Genomic DNA, 18,394 nt, shown 5'->3' on the forward strand with positions numbered 1-18,394 from the left:
GTTTAAGTGGTGGCCATGATAAGAAACGTCCCAATTCTCAATAAGCTAAGGAAAGGAGGCTCATTGCTTCCTTTCGTGTAGGAAACATTGATGCATCCTTTATCAAAGGAGACGACAACATGCTGCCCCACAATTATTTGCAGCAACAACATTTAAAAGGACCCGTATGACACAATGTAGTTACCAATGCAATAATAGGCCTTGGACAACTTTAAATAATCTAAAACTTATATCCCAACTATGAATGTTATGCTGTTGTTGTAAAATAAACACAGTAAGTAAATTGTTTTGTGCAGTGCATTCTCAGTTTGCATTGGTTATTTATTCACCCGGGAGCCTCTTTTCCTTTGATTTCAATTCAAACCTTGTGATATTTGACATCATATCAGTGTTTAGAGGCACAAGGGAAATGTGTAGTTTTTTCACCACGGATCACTAACCTGCGCCGCCATTGCATTATCATTACTTCATCTAGTGAAAGTGCGGTCCGACGGTTACAACGTCATCAGAAATATGCCTGTCCTTTTCTGTCAACCAAAAAGCTCTAGATCAGGTAGTTCAGTGGGCTGGGGAGTCAGAATTTCATCTTCCAAAAGCAAGTACATGATCTTTGGGTATAAGAGGACGATTCCTGCAGTAAACATTTTGTTGTATGTTTGCCCAGTAGAACGAGTGAAAATATTGAAGTTTCTTGGCCTTTGGATGGATTTAAGACTCACATGGAAAGGGCACATAGGAAAAGTTGTTGGAAAGTGTGAAGAAGTCATAAATATTCTCCATAGTTTGGCTGGAAGCGACTGGGGTGCTGAAAGAGACACCCTGGCTATGATTTATTGTGCAATGATTAGATCCATCTTAGGTTATGGTAGTGAGATTTCTGGTTCAGCTTCCAAATCTGTTCTCAGTAAACTAGACCGGGTTCTGGCTAAGGCCTTGAGAATTTGTAGTGGTTCCTTCAAAACAATTCCTATCGCTGCCTCACTCATTGAAATGGGGGAAGTGCCACTAAAGATCAGGAGGAAACAACTGGGGCTTCAATATTGGGCCAAGCTATGTGGCACAAGAACCAGTTCGGTTTCAAAATGCCTTTTAGACGGTTCCTGGGAATTTTCTGGTCACAGAAAGAAGACCAATTTTTTACTCCAAATAAAGCAGTTTGTGGAGGATGTTGGGTTGGAGTGTGGAAACGTGTCTGTGTCTGGTTGGTCGTCTGTTCCTTCTTGGTTTCTTCCTGAACCTGAGGTTCAGCTGTCTCTCCTTGAAGAAGGGAGAAATAGCCTCAGCACGGATGTGAAGATGCTCCTGAATCAGTTTAATGGGTTCACGAAAATATTCACAGACGTTCAAAGGATCCAGTTTCTGGGAAAACTGGGATTGGAGTTTTTGTTGATGAGAAGAATTTGCTAACCAGCAAACACACATCAGATAATATATCTATTTCTTCTGCTGAACTTTTGGCAATTCAAAGAGCTTTAGACTGGGTGGAGCATAATAAACCAAAGAACAGTGTCATATGTTGTGATTCTGCTGCTGCTTTGGTGGCATTTGATGAAGGTGATTCTAGAGCTCGGCCTGATCTAATAATGAAGATCCTGCACTGCCTTTCAAGAACCGAAAGGTCCGGTTGTCGTGTTTGTTTTATGTGGGTGCCAGCTCAATTGGGAATTGAGGGAAATTAAACTGCTGATTGATTAGCTAAAGAATCCCTGACTAAGGAAACAATTGAATTAAATGTACAAATGGGTAAAGGGGAATGGATTAGCGTCTGCAATGAAAATCTGGAGACAATGTGGCAACAGGAATGGGATCAGGAGCAGAAAGGTCAACATTTTTATTTTGTGCAACCTTCAGTAAAGTGTAAGAAGTGGAGGAGTACGTTGGTGCGGAGAGATAACGCCATTTTAACCAGGCTGAGATTGGGGCATTGCTGTCTGGCAAGTAGTTTAAAGGTGATAGGCAAACATCTAAATGGTTTTTGTGAGTGTGGGGATTCAGAGACGGTATTTCATGTCGTATTTTGCTGCAAGATATACTCTTGTCACAGGCAGAAGCTGTTTGAAGATCTGTCTGATCTGGTCTGGAGGTGTTTTCCCAGAAAACACCTCCAGGGGGAAAACATTTCCCCCTAACTTAGAGTTAGGGGGAAATTCTGACCATCTTGAGAAGGCTGTGTTAAAATCCCTCCACTCCTCTGGATTATACGAGAGGATTTGAGCTGGTGGAGTAAAATCTTGTTTAGACGGTGGAGGGCAGCATTATGCCTTACGGCATACAGCCTGCCGGAAATTAAGAAGAAGAAGAAGAAGCCGCTTCGGATTCACTCGGCTCCTTTCGTTCATTTCCGCTGATAGTCCGAAAAATGGCGACGGTCTCCTTACGAAACTCTGCGTCCTTGCTGTTGTTGTTTAGCAGAAGGGTGTTCCTGCCAGAGCTGAATGCTGTTTGCTTGTATCACAAAAAGGTAACTTGTCAACAAAAGCTGTGCTCGTAAGTCAGCGGTGTTCATGTGGTGTGTAACTGAGATGTAGCCACATTAGCAAGTGCTGCTATCTTTTTACTTCATTACGACAGCAAACAAACGCGTAAAATCTTTGTCGCTGGGCTTTTCTTGTTTTCCTACAGGTTGTGGACCACTACGAGAACCCCAGGAATGTGGGCTCTCTGGATAAAAACTCCAGGAATGTGGGGACTGGATTGGTGGGAGCACCAGCCTGTGGAGATGTGATGAAACTTCAGGTGAGCTGCAGCTCGACAGAGGTTCAGGCCTGATGTCTTCAACTGGCTTCTACTGTCGACACTTTAGACCAGTACTTTTCAATTCTGGGCCTCGGGGGTCGCTGTCCTGCACATTTTGGCTCTCTCCAAGCTTCAGCACACCTCATTCTAATGTTGATCTCATCAAGCTTGTAACAAAGCCCCGTAATGAGCCTCCATTGTCGTGTTATAAGTCGTGTGGATGGACCCTCGTCTGAGTGGAGCTGCTCTGTCCTGCTAAGTCATGCAAATTAGCGATGTGTCACCAAGCTCATTGTGCCAATTGACTCCTGACTGAGGTTAACACACTCCACAGCTGCATTACTACACTTTTTTGGCACATCAGGTTAGTTATAGCGTACAAAGACTTGGGTGCAGAGACACTTCAGATCTGCCACAGGGAGCAGGAATATGAAGAAGTTGGAGTTAATCGGAGGATTACACCCAGACACAGAAGCACCTGCTGAAAGCAGCTTGGTAAAGTTCCTGCATCAATATCTCTTTAACAAAATGTCCTCAAAACACAAATGACGCTTCTTTCCTATCGGCGTGAGGTAGACGATATGCTACAAGCTAGGTTTTGTCAAAAGTAGTTGTCTTTGGAGCAGCAGAAATGGCATTGGTCTCTATGGCTGTGTGGGCAGATTGCAGGGGGCGTCTGCAAATTACAAAGCGCTGCAAAAGCAAAGACAGATCCCACAATGATACGTACTAATGTGACTGGTATTCATTGCAGTGTCACCAAAATCACTGCAGGCTACGCGTGATCACACTGCAACACTTGGTTTAATAGTGATATATGGTTTGTAATATCTGTCTTCATGTTGTAGTGGTCAGGGTTAGGGTTAGTGTTAGGTGTGTGGGCTGAGGGGATGAAATTATTTCTATTAATGCTGTAAATCCACCTTGCCGAATGTTGTCTAACCGTTGTAATTCCATATGGGAGTGTATCTTCTTACATTGTGTTGTTTTCAGATTGAAGTGGATGAAAATGGCAAGATCGTGGATGCAAAGTTCAAAACATTTGGCTGTGGATCAGCCATTGCCTCCAGTTCTCTGGCGACAGAGTGGGTGAAGGGGAAGACGGTAAGATATCAGCTTAGGTTCAGAGGTGTACTCTTTGATGCTGGCCTTACTTAAACTAACATAAAAATATGATGGGCGGGGGGGATGGCTATGGCTTTCTGTGGCTTCTACTCCTAATCTCTTTAAAAACTAAAGGACAATGCTTCATCTGTTCAAGCGTCTCAGTTGTGAAACAATCTGCCTGATGATCTGTCTTATCAGCATCTTAATTTCAGAAAATATTTACATGGAAAAGTCCTTTTATGCCTTTTTCAAATTCCACGATATCTGTATATGAGTTAGGGTTTTGTTTTTTTCCATCTGAATTGAATTGTTTTTCAGTCCAGTTGGACACAGAGTACTCTTTTTGGTCATTGCCATCAAAAATGGATGATTTTTGGGGGGGGAATATCTCTCCCAACAGTCATGAATTTCTATCGGGGAATGTGAAAATGGATAAAAATGTGGTTTGATTAAAAATGTTGCTTATCTTCATGATGGTCAACAGCGTTATCTTAGACAGTTTCTCTTTCGTTTGTTGAGGATCAAACTAATAGTTTTTCTTCCTTCAGGTGGACGACGCGCTGAAGATCAAGAACACAGACATCGCTAAAGAGCTTTGTCTTCCTCCTGTCAAGCTTCATTGTTCTAGTAAGTTTAAGCCAGAGAAAGGGTTAATAAGAACTGAGGAACATGTGCATTCATCTCAAGTTTTTGAAATAGACGAAGTGCAGTAATTATGATGATACATTGTGTGAAACCCTAGAATCGTTTTAGCAGCTTTGGGATTTCGTCAAAGTAAAAGAGAAATGGTGTTTGATCAGTCAGAATTGTGTGCTTCATTCATGATTGTTATCAAAGCTCTGTAGGTGTTTGTAAAGGTGCCTTTAAAGAGTAAATGTACTTCAAGGGAAGATTACTTATGTCATCTGCACATAAAAGGCAATTTTCTAACCTGATTTCTTTTCCTTAATTTCTAAAACCTTCTTTGTCCTTTGTCTCTCAGTGCTTGCAGAAGATGCCATCAGAGCAGCGCTGTCAGACTACCGACTAAAGCAGCAGGAGAAGAAAGTGGAACGTGCCAAAGCCAGCAGCTAATATGTTGGAAATAACAATCCATAGGGGTTTATTTCACTGATAAACTCCTGATCAAAATCTTACGTCCAGTTGCAAAATTGCATGAATTTACATTTTACACTGTTGGATCTTAAGAAGGCTCTACGTAGAGTTTCAAAATACAAAAATAGGAAATAGGAGTAAGAGACAAACTTTTGAGCTGGCAATATATTGAAAACAAGAATTTAACTGAAACAAGCTGTGCAACAGCTGATCAAAAGTTTAAGACCTGGATGGTGAGGTTGGACGCAGTCAGACAGTCGCTTTTAATGTTTAAAAAGATCCTGAAGGTTTTGGAACAAAAAAGTCAAGTGGTAGAACCAAAACAAGTCTCACCAGCGCTGAGCTGGAGGATCCGCCTGGCTCCCTGTCGACACTGGATGATCAAATCATCACAAAATTGTTAATTTGGACTCGGCAAGGGATCACCAAACCTGGAACACTCAAAGGTGGAAGAAAGTTTTATTTTCTGATGAGGAAACCTTAAACCTTGACGGTCCTGATGGCTTCTAATGTTACTGGCACGACGAGGCGACGCCACCTGAGATTTTTTCTACGCGGCACAGTAGAGGGGCGTCGTCGTGACCTGAGATGCTTTTTTTCTTCAATGGACGTTCCCCGTTGTCCTGCCAGAGGACTTCTTCATGAAGCCGTCTTCACCAGTCGCATCAACATTCCCACGAGCCTTCTGGAAAACACTCGCATCAAACATGCCGAAAATAATTTTTGAAGTGATCAACAAGATGGTGGAGGGACTCATTACGGAGTCCTTTTTTGACACTTTAATGTCTGTTTTTCGAGCTGTGGTCTTAAAGGTTTGATCAGTTGATGAACCGCCTTTTTCAGTTTAATTGTTTTCAATAAATTGGCTGCTCAGAACGTTTTGTCACGCGCTCCCATTTCTTCTATTTGCCTATTGAAGCTCGACTTAGAACCTTTTCAAGATCCAACAGTGCAAAATGCAAATACATGTAATTTTGTAACTGGTCTTAAGACTTTGGTCAGGTGTGTATTTCAGGACCAGCTAATGACCTGCAGCAAAGTCGTGTTGTGTGGAAGATTAGTTCTGCAGCAGGTCTTGCATCCTTATGAGAGATTCTGCCCCTTTTCTCAAATGGCTGTTCATATCACTATCTTTGCATTTAAGCCAGGAGTTCGGTTGTTTTAAAGTGCCACATGTGCATTTGTTTTCTCATGGACAATCAGAAATGTTTCATTAATGTTTGTTCTCGTGCTGGAGGTTCATGGTGGACCCGAATTTTGAACAAGGGGTTTGAATTCTCCTCATTCTTCTTTCATTTTACGCACAGACCACAAAGGGGATTTTAAACAAACCAGGATTAATTTCTTTGAGGTGAGTTTGCTCTTATGTATTTTGGCCTTTATTTGGCTTGCTTGTGAAATACTTTGGTGTGAAAACGCTTATCAGGTCAACAGATTCTCTATTCAAAACCAACACAGACAGTTGTATGAGACGGTTTTCTTTCTTGCAAAATAAAATCTTTTTATCATGTGACGTCATCGACCCGATCCTTCGTTAAGGGGCGCCACCCTCTGCCGCTGCAAAAGTATCCTTTTCAGTACAATGAGCACAGCCAGCATCAAGAGAGCGACTAAAACACACAGCACAGCCAGCAGAGCGATGACGACTGCAGAGCCCTGCAGAGCGAGTGTCCGTGGGGAAAGCGTGGGCAAGACTGCATCTCTGTTTGTGGAAAGCAAAGATCGTGTCCCTTCAGCAAAGGTCGTGTTACTGCTTCGAGCTGTAATGTTTTCTCTGCACCCCTGCTGCTCTTCTGGGACAGAAGTAGTAGTTTCCACATGAATGGGGTTTACTGACTGAGTCGCATTCAGGAATAAACACTCTTCATAGGTCAGAGTTTCCAGCCAGTAGGGTGAGACGTGGGTCTTGGAAAGATCTTGAACTTCAGCAAAGAGTCCAAGAGTCTTTTCCTTTTTTACTTCCTGCAACATATATCCTAAATCCATTTTGCTTTTATATGGGCTTTGAACCGTTGGCTTGTTCTTAAGTGAAGCGTTCAGATCAAGATGGCGTGCACTGTCATTTGGCTGCAGGATGTGAGGACATATAGTCATGACGGAGAGATTAAGAAGCAGGCGGTGAGCAAGGTGGAGCGGCTCTGTGCACACGAGGTCGGTGGCCATCTTCAGCCTGCCGCTCAGGAGCCAGCGGTACAGATACAAGATGTCACACTCACACACCCACAGGTTGTTGGTGAGGTCCACAGATCTGAGGCGCCGGAGGCTGTCGAAAGCGCTCTCTGGGACTGAGCGCAGACAGTTACTGTTGATCTTCAGGACCTGCAGGTTGACCAGGGAGGACAGTGAAGGCAAGTCCAGGACAGAGATGCAGTTTGCAGAGAGGTCTAAGTGAGTCAGAGATGGAGGGAGATCCGGGGGAAGGCTTGTAAGCTGGTTCCCCTTCAGGTTCAGGACCTGCAGTCTGTGCAGACCCCAGAGTGCCCCAGGCTGGATGGCACGGATGCGGTTTTCCTCTAAATCCAGACGGGTAAGGTTTCCCAGCTGCCTCAGGGCACCCAAAGTGATGTAGGTGATGCGGTTCTCCTGCAGCAGGAGCGACTCCAGGCTGGAGGGCAGGCCACGGGGGAAGCGAGCCAGCAGGTTGTGACTGAGGCTGAGCTCCTGCAGGCCGGAGAAGGGCTGCAGCAGGTGGTCCACATTACACAGCTGGTTTCTGGCCACAGATAGAGCCGAGGTGCTCAGGGGGACAGAGCGAGGGAGGGACCTCAGACCCAGAGACTCACACAGAACCAAAACCCCAGTGCCAGAGCAGCAGCAGCCGGGAGGACACGGAGACATCATGAGGCAGGTCACAGGACAGATGCAGAGAACCAGGAGGACACCACATCTGCCCCACAGCATGGCTTACTGCAAAGAATGATGGCGAATGAACAAGCACATTAGCCCCATCTAGAAGAGACAATGCCAGGAAATGATCTAATAAGTCACAGATAATGAAAGAATGGTTTTAACTTGTTAGGAGCACAATAAACACTGTGGAAAACCCCAAGTTGGACTAGAAACATCTCCCATCAGGTGAAGAAGGTCCAGCAGAGACTTTACATTCCACAGGAAGCTGAAGCAAACTCATCTCTACTGATAGATTTATGTCATTCAGCTCTGGAGAACCTCCTGACCTGCAGCTGCACTATGTGGTTCTCCTGTCCAGAGGAGAGCAGGGTTGACCTGTAGCAGGTGGTGAGGGTGACAGAGCACCACCCCCACCCCCACCCCCACCCCCACCCCACCCCCACCCCCCCAGAGACAGTTATACTGACTAACTGCTGCTTTCTGTAAGGAGTCAAGTGACTTTAGAAAACATTACAATTAGACTAAAAAAAACATTCTGTTCCTCATGGAGTCAGTAACTTAACTAATTCAAATCATATTCTTGTCACGTCTATACTGAAGTCATGACCAGAACAAATAGTCTTCAATTGATTTTTTCTTTTTTTTGTAGAGTAATAATAAATCATGAAAAATAACTTTCAGTTGATTCTCCTCTACCAATGTTCTCATAGTCTTTTTTTTTTAATTGATGTATTAATTCAGTACGTATTTCAGCTTTTGGAAACAAGTTGCCGGGTATCTGCCTATAATTTACTTCGCAACAAGTTTTTTGCTCTTGTTGTCTTGTTAATTAAAACCAGAGCTTGGATAGTTTTTCAAGATACAGTACGTTATCTTGAAAATATAATACATCTGGGGAGTAGTGGTGTCCTATAGGGTAAACCAGTGCTAGATTCTAGTGAGGAAATTGAACACAAACATGATGCTACACTCATCAACATCACTGTGGACCCTTGAGCAAGGCCCCTTGATCTCCTCAAAGTTTACCCGACATTGCACAGCTAGCCACAGCTCCTTCAGGATGGGTTAAATGCAAAAGACTGTTTCTATCAGAAAGACAATTTGTGGCAGCAGAAATTATGATTCCATGTATTTTCACGTCTTTTGAGAATCATCTATTTATCATTTGAACACCTGCTACAACCCCTCACAAAGAATGATCTCAAAGAAAATAGCCACTTACCATTCTTCTGTTCCTGTATTATCTGCTCCTCCAGAGAGGTGGGAAGAAGTGCATCCCTTACATGATCCCCCGTATCTCTCAAGATAAACAGCTGCTACAGAGAATTCCAGGCAGATGCTCATCAAAGTTTAATGACAGCCTTAAGGTGCTCTATTACCTATTCTGGATCCTCTTCACCATTCGAACTGACGGAGAAGTATGTCAGTGGTATCAGACAGTGAGGAGGCCGGGAACATGGGGGAAGCGATGTTGTGCTCAATGAATGGAAGGAAAGGAAAAACACTGGCGTAGTAATGAACGATTCCCTTATCTTGAGCAACCAGGGGTCACGGTGTCTGTGGGTCAGACACCAACTCTATCCAACATGCTCCCCGGGAAAGGTGCTGCCGGGTGGCCCTGCGCACACCCGTCACCTGGTGGGAAGAGTGAAAGTGAGGGGGTAGTATTTTCTCGAATTATTCAACACCTCACTGACAAAAGAGCAGGGAATCTGACCCTGGCGCTAGGCTCCGCCACGGCTCCTGTTTCAGCCGTCACAAGGCTTTCTAGTGTGCGTCGTCATGTCATGTTTGATCTCTGGCAATTTGACCCACTTCTGATTCACATCAAACTTTTTTATTTCTTTGGGAAATGGTCTGTGTAAACTTTATCATTATTTAATTATTATCCACCATGTACGTAATATTTTTTTTCATAAATTCAAGAGGACGTCTCGAATCATGAGGTTCATTTGTGTAAAAAATAGAAGATAAAATACGGATAAACGATTGAATGTCCATCACATACATTTCCAAAGAATTCTTGCTGTTCCCATGATGGCAGTTTTTTAGTCTTTGTATAAAATATAGAGCAAATTATAGAGCAGAATTGTTGTTTGAGTCCTTGTTTTGACCCCAGTGGAACAAATCAGTGACTTGAAAGATTTGTTTAGACAATACAGCAGCTCTTGCTTTGTGGCGAAGGGTCGCGGTATGTATCTGGTTTACCGCTGCTGAAATATTTAAGCAATCTCTGTGCTGTTGCCAGTAAAGGACAAAAAGGTTTGTGGTTGTTGCCCCGTGTCCAGAGTCGGTAGTGTTTCTGTGGAGTGCGTCCACAATTATGAGCTCAAAATGTCACGTCGACAAAGCAGATGACCCAAACCGACATTTAGGTGATTTCTTCAGAATAGTTACATTCACATGATTGTCGACCAGCTCCAAATGATAGAGTTCCACAGTGAGAACATCTTCTTTTTCTGGACTGCGCTCGTCACCTCCAGTTTGTTTTCCTGGGGCTTCATCCATGTTTCAGATGACACAACTGCCACGGTTATATTTGCAGAAAATACTGAAAGATCTTTTTTTTAATACTTTTATTAAACATAAAAATGTCATTTTGTTAAAGATATTACCGTAACAGAGAAAACAACCAAGCACAATAAGCAGAGGTACAGAGGATCTGATCCTGACAAAGACAAGTGACTAATAAATCACAGTCAATTTAAGAAATCAAATTTGATAAATGTTAAAAATAAAAAGTTGATGTTGTAACTGGGCTCTTACTCATTTACTTAAAATGGATCAATGGACTCATTTCAAATGTTAACTTAAAAAAAACCCAGTAAACACAAAAATAAAATCAGGTTCACAAAGCCCGTTTTACCTTTCAATATTTTGTCCGCCCTGGAAGCAGACATAAATCATACACACACACAATATATAGAATCAAACAAGGTTCCCTATTATTTTGGTTTACAGCTTTGTGAATGAAATTCTTACAATAAAATACTATAGCATAACATATATTAAACACAATAGCAGGTAAAATCTAAATGTAAAGAAAAGATTTTGACTTCCTATGAAGTCAAGTTTACTGGCAAATTTCACTTTGCTTTATTTAGAGCACAAAAGAGTTGGCCCTAAAAATAGTGAATCAGCTAAAACTCAGCTGCCAAAGACATTTTGTGGTGTTACAGCAGGATGAACTGAGGACACGGGACATTTCTAGACCTTCTCTGTTGCAAAGGCAGACAATTACAGCCTTCCCTTTTTTCTTTTTCCTTTCTTTTTTTAATTTCATGCACATTTTCCTCCTGTGTTATTCCTCTAAATGTCATTCAAAGTGAAAGCGATCACTGCAGTGAAGTCTAGTTTCATGTTGAGAACGGGTGATGCTGAAGCCGCTGATTAAAAGGAAAACAATTGAGCGACCACTGCCAGACTAAACTGTTCTGCTGTACGAGAAGCCCAGCTGGTCGCCTCAGCTCAGCAGAGAAGTCAGCCAACCATTAAAGGCATTAAAAGCTCTTGTGAGGTTTGAGATCATAAATAATGAGCACCCTGATTCAGTCGTACATGTAGTGTTTTATTTCCTAATCTGTTTCCTTCATCACACACCAACCTGCAGTTTGAAATGCTTTATAGATTCAACCTAAATACATCTCCGTCTGTATAAATGCAATTCAATTAGAGGACATTTCATCATTTTTGTTCATGTTAAAAACCACCTGATCTTGTGTTCACGTCAAGTCGCCACCTGATCCTCGGTCTTGCCCTAGTGGTGGGCTTTTTTCAGGTGGCAAGTGCAGACGGGGTGGCCGGAGCTGGTGCTGGGACTTTGCTGCACCTCCTCCCTGTATACCTTCACCTTTTCCTTATGTTTGGGCTCCTCCCTCCTCCTCTCCACCTCCTCCGTTTCTCTGACCCGTCTGACCTCCTGGCGAGGCGACGGCCTGACGTCCCGCCCCTTCTCTCCCACCAGGGCCTTGGAGGGCGTGCGCAGGTGCTTGGGGGAGGCCATGCTCTGGGTGTGGATCCTCTTGACGTGGTCGACTGCGTATGGCCTCTCGTGGAGATCGCCGGAATCCTTGCGCCCAGCAGTTTTATCTGCCGTGTACTTCCTGGTGGGCTGAGGCGGGGGCTTGTAAGCCTCCAGTTTGCGCTTGTGACTCATGGCGGTGGCGCAGCAGATGATGAAGACCATGACGATGAGAAGAGAGGTCACGACGATGATGATGAGCATGTTCTCCCGCAGGAAGTCCACCACTCGGGTCAGGACAAAATCCTTCAGGCGGATCATGGTGGTGGTGATGGTGTTGGTCAGGGTGGGCGCTCCAGTGGAGGTGGTGATGGGAACTGGCGCTCTGGTGGAGAAGGATGTCGGGAAAAGGAGCTCCAGCTCAGCCTCATCGCCGCTGCCGTCCATGGAAATGTTGTAGAACAAAGGGGTGGAGAGACACACACGGCAGCAGAGCGAGAGCAAGGTCACACAGGCCAGCTGAAGAGCCAGGCGGGACGTCATCTTCTCCTCTGAGTCCTGCACCAACAGCAAAGACACGGTTGTGAATCAGGATATCAGCGTGGGGCAGAGGTTACATTTCACAGAAAGAAAGCTTTTGTTCAGTTCTGGGTTACGGTCTCTGTAAGGTCAGCCTCCGATCATGTCTTTTCTGGACTTTATCTACACCTCTAAAACATGGATGGCAGGTTAACTGGTAATAAGGATTCATGTTTGGATCCTCATCATGTGTGTTTCAATAGTTAAATGTTTTGCCTACAACAGACCAGCGAGCAGTGAATCTAAACAGTAGGACGAGAATCACCTGCTGCAACCCGACTTTAGTTGTTATATGAACATATACGAAGTAATTACTGAGCTGAGCTCCAGCCTTCAACTAAACATCCACCATATATCATCTGTAGTGTGACTCCTGACTCTGTCCTGGATCAGGTTTTTTGAGGTCTTGTGTCTCTCCCTGCCTTGCACCAGATCTATTTTCGCAGGCAGGCAGCAGAGTAGCCATTACTTATTTGGGGTGGAGACAGTGAGTTTTGGTGACGAAGGCCTTATAATTTGTAAAATAGAGGGAGGCCACCCATCGACCACACCAAAGCCAGGAGGAAGCGATATTCCAAAGGCAGCACAGAGGCGTGGGAGACCTGTGGCTCTGTCCTCTATATTTACGCTGCAGTGCAGCAGCCCACAGCAGCACAGACCCGATGAAGATATTTCTGCTTCGAGGGAAACCTGCATTTACTTGGGCTACGTACAACTCACAGAACAAACCTCCCACTAATATGTTTCTCTATTATTCTGCTTCCATCTTTCACACTCTTGTCACTGTAATGTCCAGATTTGAAAAAGAAAACTGAACGGAGAGAATGATACCATTTACAACCTCATGAAGTCTGTGTGTAATTAGAGCTGACTGCGTGGAGACTTCTAATCAGAGAACCTGCTGCTCTGGTTCACACTCTATACCAGCAGCTCCCCCACCCTCCCTGTGTGGCCAAATGTACAGTATATACTCTTCTGGACCAGATGCTGGGCTGGGTCTTCATCCTTGGATGTACAGCTTTAGGATGGCTCTGCCCTCTCGTCCCCATAATTACCACTAAATTTAGATTTCCTGTATTCCACCTCCAGGTTGATATTACGTTGAATCGAAGGCCGTTCAGACAGCGAATATGTTGCTAATCATCTTCATGACATTTTATGAACGTTAAGCTCTCTCAATACTGCAGTTACTCAATACTTTTTAGGCCACATAGAGCAGCATTTGGAAATAAGTTTCAGGTGGTGTTAAAGAATATTTCAGACATACTTTTGAATATTTGTCAGTTTTTAAAGTCAGTCACAGAACAAAATGTAAGTTATTGCAGAACCTTTTGTAGCAATGTCGAAATAGGCAAGACTTTTCTCTGGATGTCTTCATGGAGCCTTTTTTGTATTTTTGACATTATATTGAACAATTGTCGCATGGTATGACCCACAAGATAAAATATGATGCTTTAAGAACATTGCTATCCACTTCAGAAAACATAAGAGCCCTAATTCATAGCTCCTGTTATTTAAAACATATTTATAGGTATTTTAAAACAGATTAATTACTTAATTTTTGTGTCAATATTTCTAATTTCTTGTATAAATTTTTACCTTACACGAAATGTTCTACATGTAGTATTTTATAAACATTTAGAACAATTCAATTGTAACGTGCTGTGTCTTTTCCAGTGTTGCAGAGAGAAAGTCTTTCTACTCTTTGATGCGTTCTCTGAACTGTGCTGTTTGGTCATGAACAAAAAACAACATTCAAAAGTTAAAATTCGATCACTTATTCATCACTGACTGCTTATATTACATTTCGTCCTTATATCGTATGGATCATTTTGCAAAATTACTCTTTGAAAAGTGCATGAAAACGATCCAAAAAGTATATAACTTATGCAAAACTATTGTGATTGTTTTACTGCTTTGTGTCAGTCAGATCGATGCAAAACTACAGAAAAGTATGAATATATTTAGTTGTGTACATTGCAGAGCTGGTTGACATTTTAGTCTGAAACAACTCATCATATTCTATAAATGTCTCTGCAATTTATCACCCACATTTGGGCTAATTGGATATAATGAAACTAAATGTATAAATTATTCTAATGAAATATGTTTGTAACAATACATGAGATAATTACACCTTCACTGGAGTAACATTTTTTCCACTGTCTGTTGGCATGAAAACAAGATTTGAGTCAAAAACTAAAAACAACAAAGAAACGTTGACACAACCCATTGGTTTTGCCTTTTTTCTTTGCTGAATCCTTTTTTTGAAAATCCACAGGTAACTTCAATCAATACTCACAGGCTGTCCTGTTCTTGGCTCGTCTTCTGGGAAAGCTCAGCGCAGCACAGGCAACTGAAGGAAGTAGGAAAAAAGGGCAACGAGAGGAAAGTAATAGTGAGAGAGAGTTTCCAAGCATTTGCCCTCTCTGCCAAGTTCTAGTGACTGTTTTGTTACTGGGCTCTAAAAGTCTCCCTGCTGCAAAATGGATGTCCAGCCCCTCTATTTCCAGCTTCTCCTCCCTCTTTTTCAACCTCCATCCTCAGTCTACATCCTGGTAATGGAGTCCACATTTGGGAAAGGACATTTTTAGCCTTTATTTCTTTGTGGAGAGTTTGTGATTGCTTGACACTGGACACAGTGAGATTGGTTGATTCCCTCTGAATAAGCTGCAGACCCTTTGTGACCTTGTATTTCTGATAAAGGACGTTTGACGCCAGAGACAAATAAAAGTTTAAATCACACGTTCTCATTGAGATTTGATCAAACTGACTGGCACGTTCAGGTCTCAGTGTTTTCTCTCCGACAGGCCGAACGCCGCAGCAGTTGCAGCATCAGTCTCATGTTTTAGGGAAGTGGATATTTCTGTACTCGGCGGGGCGAGTCCAGCGACTTCTCTGCCTCCCACCAAGTCCTCTCTAATTACGTCTCCGTTGATTACAGCCTGTCTCTACCGGGCCTACGAGACCAGAGCAGGGAGAAAGCACCGCTTTCATCCTAAAACATATGTCCAGAGCGAACATATAAACTTCATGGCCTTTCAGGGCCACTTATCTTTGGATCCGTCTCTAAATATGCAGGGCATTTATTTGAAGCCGCTCGTGCCCGCTTCTCTGTGTTGTTCACCTATTTTGACAGATGCTGTGACATGATGATGCTATAGCTGGTCAGTCTGAGAGTTTAATTGTGAGCAGGGTTGTAATTTTTTCAGCTTCAGGATGCAATGAAGGAAAAGTACAGCGAGCAGTTCTTCGTAATACATGCTGTGATTCTGCTCGTTCTGTTTTACGGCTCAAGTAACTTGACAAAGAGTTTTGAGTGCAAGATGCTGTGTCAGTGAGACTTGTCATCAGGTGCTACAAAGGACTGAGACTGTATGTTTAGTGTTTTGATTGACACAAACACAACAAATCCACAGAGCTAGATGTTCACATTCACGGATCATTTTGTTGGAAACTAAACAGAAGTATTCACATCACTATCTATGGATTTTATGCTGAGACCCTCTCTCTGGGCTATGTAATGTATACAGGAAGTGTGTGTACTCAACAAGTAAGTTCTTTAAGAACTGTGAAAAATTGTAATGAACCCACACCCTGTCCAGACTCTTTACTGCCTTTTGCCTGCAGATAGCTGTGATAGACTTCAAACTCCTGTAACGCCAGTCTGCTTTAAGTGAGTCTAGAAGACAGAGGATACTTTACACTTTAAATGCATAGTCTCCTCCTGAAAACTAGACTTTCCAGGGGAAAAAGAAAAAAGTTAGAACGTGTTTTCACATAATCTCAAGAGTCAGTTTTGTATACTGTCCTCTGTTTGACACAACTACCTCACCCACCGTTACTCTTTAATTGGGAATAATCAATTTCACTTGTTTAACGCCATCAAGTTACCAAGATGTTTTCATTCTTTTCAACATTGTTCACAAATATGCAATACTCCCTTTTAGAATATTTTATAACATTCAAGTCTTCTTGGCTATAAATCTGATACCACTTAAGTCTGTTTATTCCCATTTTAATTGTTGGTGAGGGAAACCCAGTTCTACTGCTCATCACCTCACACACTTGTTTCTCTTTGTGATTTCTCTTTGGATTTAAACCAAGGAACTCAAATGTTTCTCAAAAATAACTTTCTACATATATATAAATACAGTATCATTAATTCCTGGATTCTAAGAGGTTTATTTTAGATCACAATCCACAACATTATAACCACTGATAGAAGAAATGTAGAATACTGGTTAATATGTGTATCATGGCACCTACTAGTAGGTGGAAAACAGACAGTAAGGAAACACTCAAATGACTAACAAGGGTCCAACATGTGATGACTAGAAGACTGGGTCAGATCACAAACACTGAAACTCCAGTTGATCTGTAGTGGCTGAGGGTGCTATATGGCTGAAGAGCCGACAGGACGTCCATGCTTGAGCCTCTTCTGACCACAGAACAGTGGATAAGAAGGTTGATCTGATGGCTGCATGTACTTTGTCTTACCTGGGGAATAGATAGCATGAGTATCTGCATGATCAGAAGCGAGCAGAACTTGGACAACATTCTCGTGGTAAACCTTTGGTCCCGTGACTCCGTCATCCATGCGGACGTTACTTTGATACGTCACACCAATCCAAGAGTTCTTCCGATTTCAATCCACTGGATCGGACATAAAGGATCGGCTGCAAACATCTTCATGCAGATACCACGGGACACTGAGGGTTCAATCGACTCCTTGTATCAACAGTTCTAGGTGTCTTGTATAGTTCTCAGCAGGTGACTAGACACAGACAACATAACACAGACCAAAAGAAACCCGTTTTAAAAATTCTTTATTAATTTTTCTTATAATCAATGTTTGATACTTGAAGCAAGAATAATGAACAAAAATGCTGAGCAGACCTCCACATGAGGCTTCCGTCTTGGTTCAGGTTTGTCTGATTTCCGTCTGACCTCCAGTGTAACAGAGGTTCTGCTTTTCTCAAGATGCATTATGGCAAGGTGCAAGGAACACAAAAAAGGGGAAACATTTAAAACCCACCTCCCACACAGATACCCTCTTAAGCACAACCACAAAACAATAGAAAAAGACAAAAAAAACAAAACAAATTATGGTCATGTTATTTACATCGCTTGCACTTATTTTTCTAGACCTTAATTACACACATACATCTACCTTTCAACTGCACATTTCTCCAACCTACAGCGTCCCTTTGGATTGCTAAAAACTACAAATCCTCCAGCTCAGATCTCGTGCCAGCAGTGTACAGGGCACCGCAGAGCGCTCGTCTCACACACAATATGGTTGTACGACATGCGTCAGACCCACATCTGTCTCACTGCAGGATTTCCACCACTAATATTCCACCACTTGCAGCTCAAACCGCATCTTGAAGCACCTATGACTCTGTTACTTATTCTTTTGACGTTTTCTTGGTCTGGAATCTTGAAACGCATTTATATACCCGTAAAATGGGTGAAAATGTCCGATGCATAGTGTATCCAAGAAACCCTGTGGGGCGTCACTGTTGGGCAGTTTAATGGAACGGCAGGACGTCACGCCATTATTCAGCTTTGGGACAAGCAGTACTTCAAGAATCGGGCGATTTTAGAACAAAGTGGTTCAAAGAAACTTAGCACCTCCGAGTGGTTTAAATCCAAACAACTCCTCAACTCGTTCATTTTCTACAGAAACCTACTCACAAAGCATTCCCCTACCAACACTTCCAGGATCAAGTCTATGGCACTTTCAGGTCTTGACAGTGGTAACAATTATTGAAGGCAAACGTCAGACCATCACCCATCTCCGCTCCCTACCACCAAACAAACCTACATCAAAAATAGAGCTTTTCTTCAGACTCAATATAGGACAATTCAATGGGCACTCATTTTTGTGAGCGTATGCTGAATTGGGGCATGTAAGAAATAAAATAATGAAGACATGGAAGTGCTAAGAGGGGTATAAGCACAGCTGGAACAAGGAAAAGGCTAAAATTAACAGAGAAGTGACAAGCCAACTTGACATTTTCCAATTTAGAGGCAAGTCTTGAACCTTCCACTGAGAGTCTA

At 42.8% G+C, this 18,394-nt stretch overlaps 2 protein-coding genes across 2 annotated transcripts; one reads left to right on the forward strand and one right to left on the reverse strand.

The window, feature by feature from the left end:
- The first annotated feature begins 2,325 nt into the window (after positions 1 to 2,325).
- On the forward strand, positions 2,326 to 6,451 carry iscua (iron-sulfur cluster assembly enzyme a). Its single transcript, XM_080467289.1, has 5 exons — positions 2,326 to 2,461; positions 2,623 to 2,736; positions 3,730 to 3,840; positions 4,392 to 4,470; positions 4,826 to 6,451. Exons 1-5 carry the CDS (start codon positions 2,360 to 2,362, stop codon positions 4,915 to 4,917), a joined length of 498 nt encoding a protein of 165 aa, XP_080323415.1. The 5' UTR covers positions 2,326 to 2,359; the 3' UTR covers positions 4,918 to 6,451.
- A 3,906-nt stretch (positions 6,452 to 10,357) lies between these two features.
- On the reverse strand, positions 10,358 to 14,773 carry tmem119a (transmembrane protein 119a). Its single transcript, XM_080467285.1, has 2 exons — positions 14,631 to 14,773; positions 10,358 to 12,307 (listed from the first exon to the last, which is right to left on the reverse strand). The coding sequence occupies exon 2, from the start codon at positions 12,290 to 12,292 to the stop codon at positions 11,546 to 11,548; it is 747 nt and encodes a 248-aa protein (XP_080323411.1). The 5' UTR covers positions 12,293 to 12,307; positions 14,631 to 14,773; the 3' UTR covers positions 10,358 to 11,545.
- Positions 14,774 to 18,394: the final 3,621 nt, after the last annotated feature.

Source organism: Lipophrys pholis (genome assembly GCF_963383615.2).
Source record: "Lipophrys pholis genome assembly, chromosome: 7".
NCBI lineage: Eukaryota > Metazoa > Chordata > Actinopteri > Blenniiformes > Blenniidae > Lipophrys > Lipophrys pholis.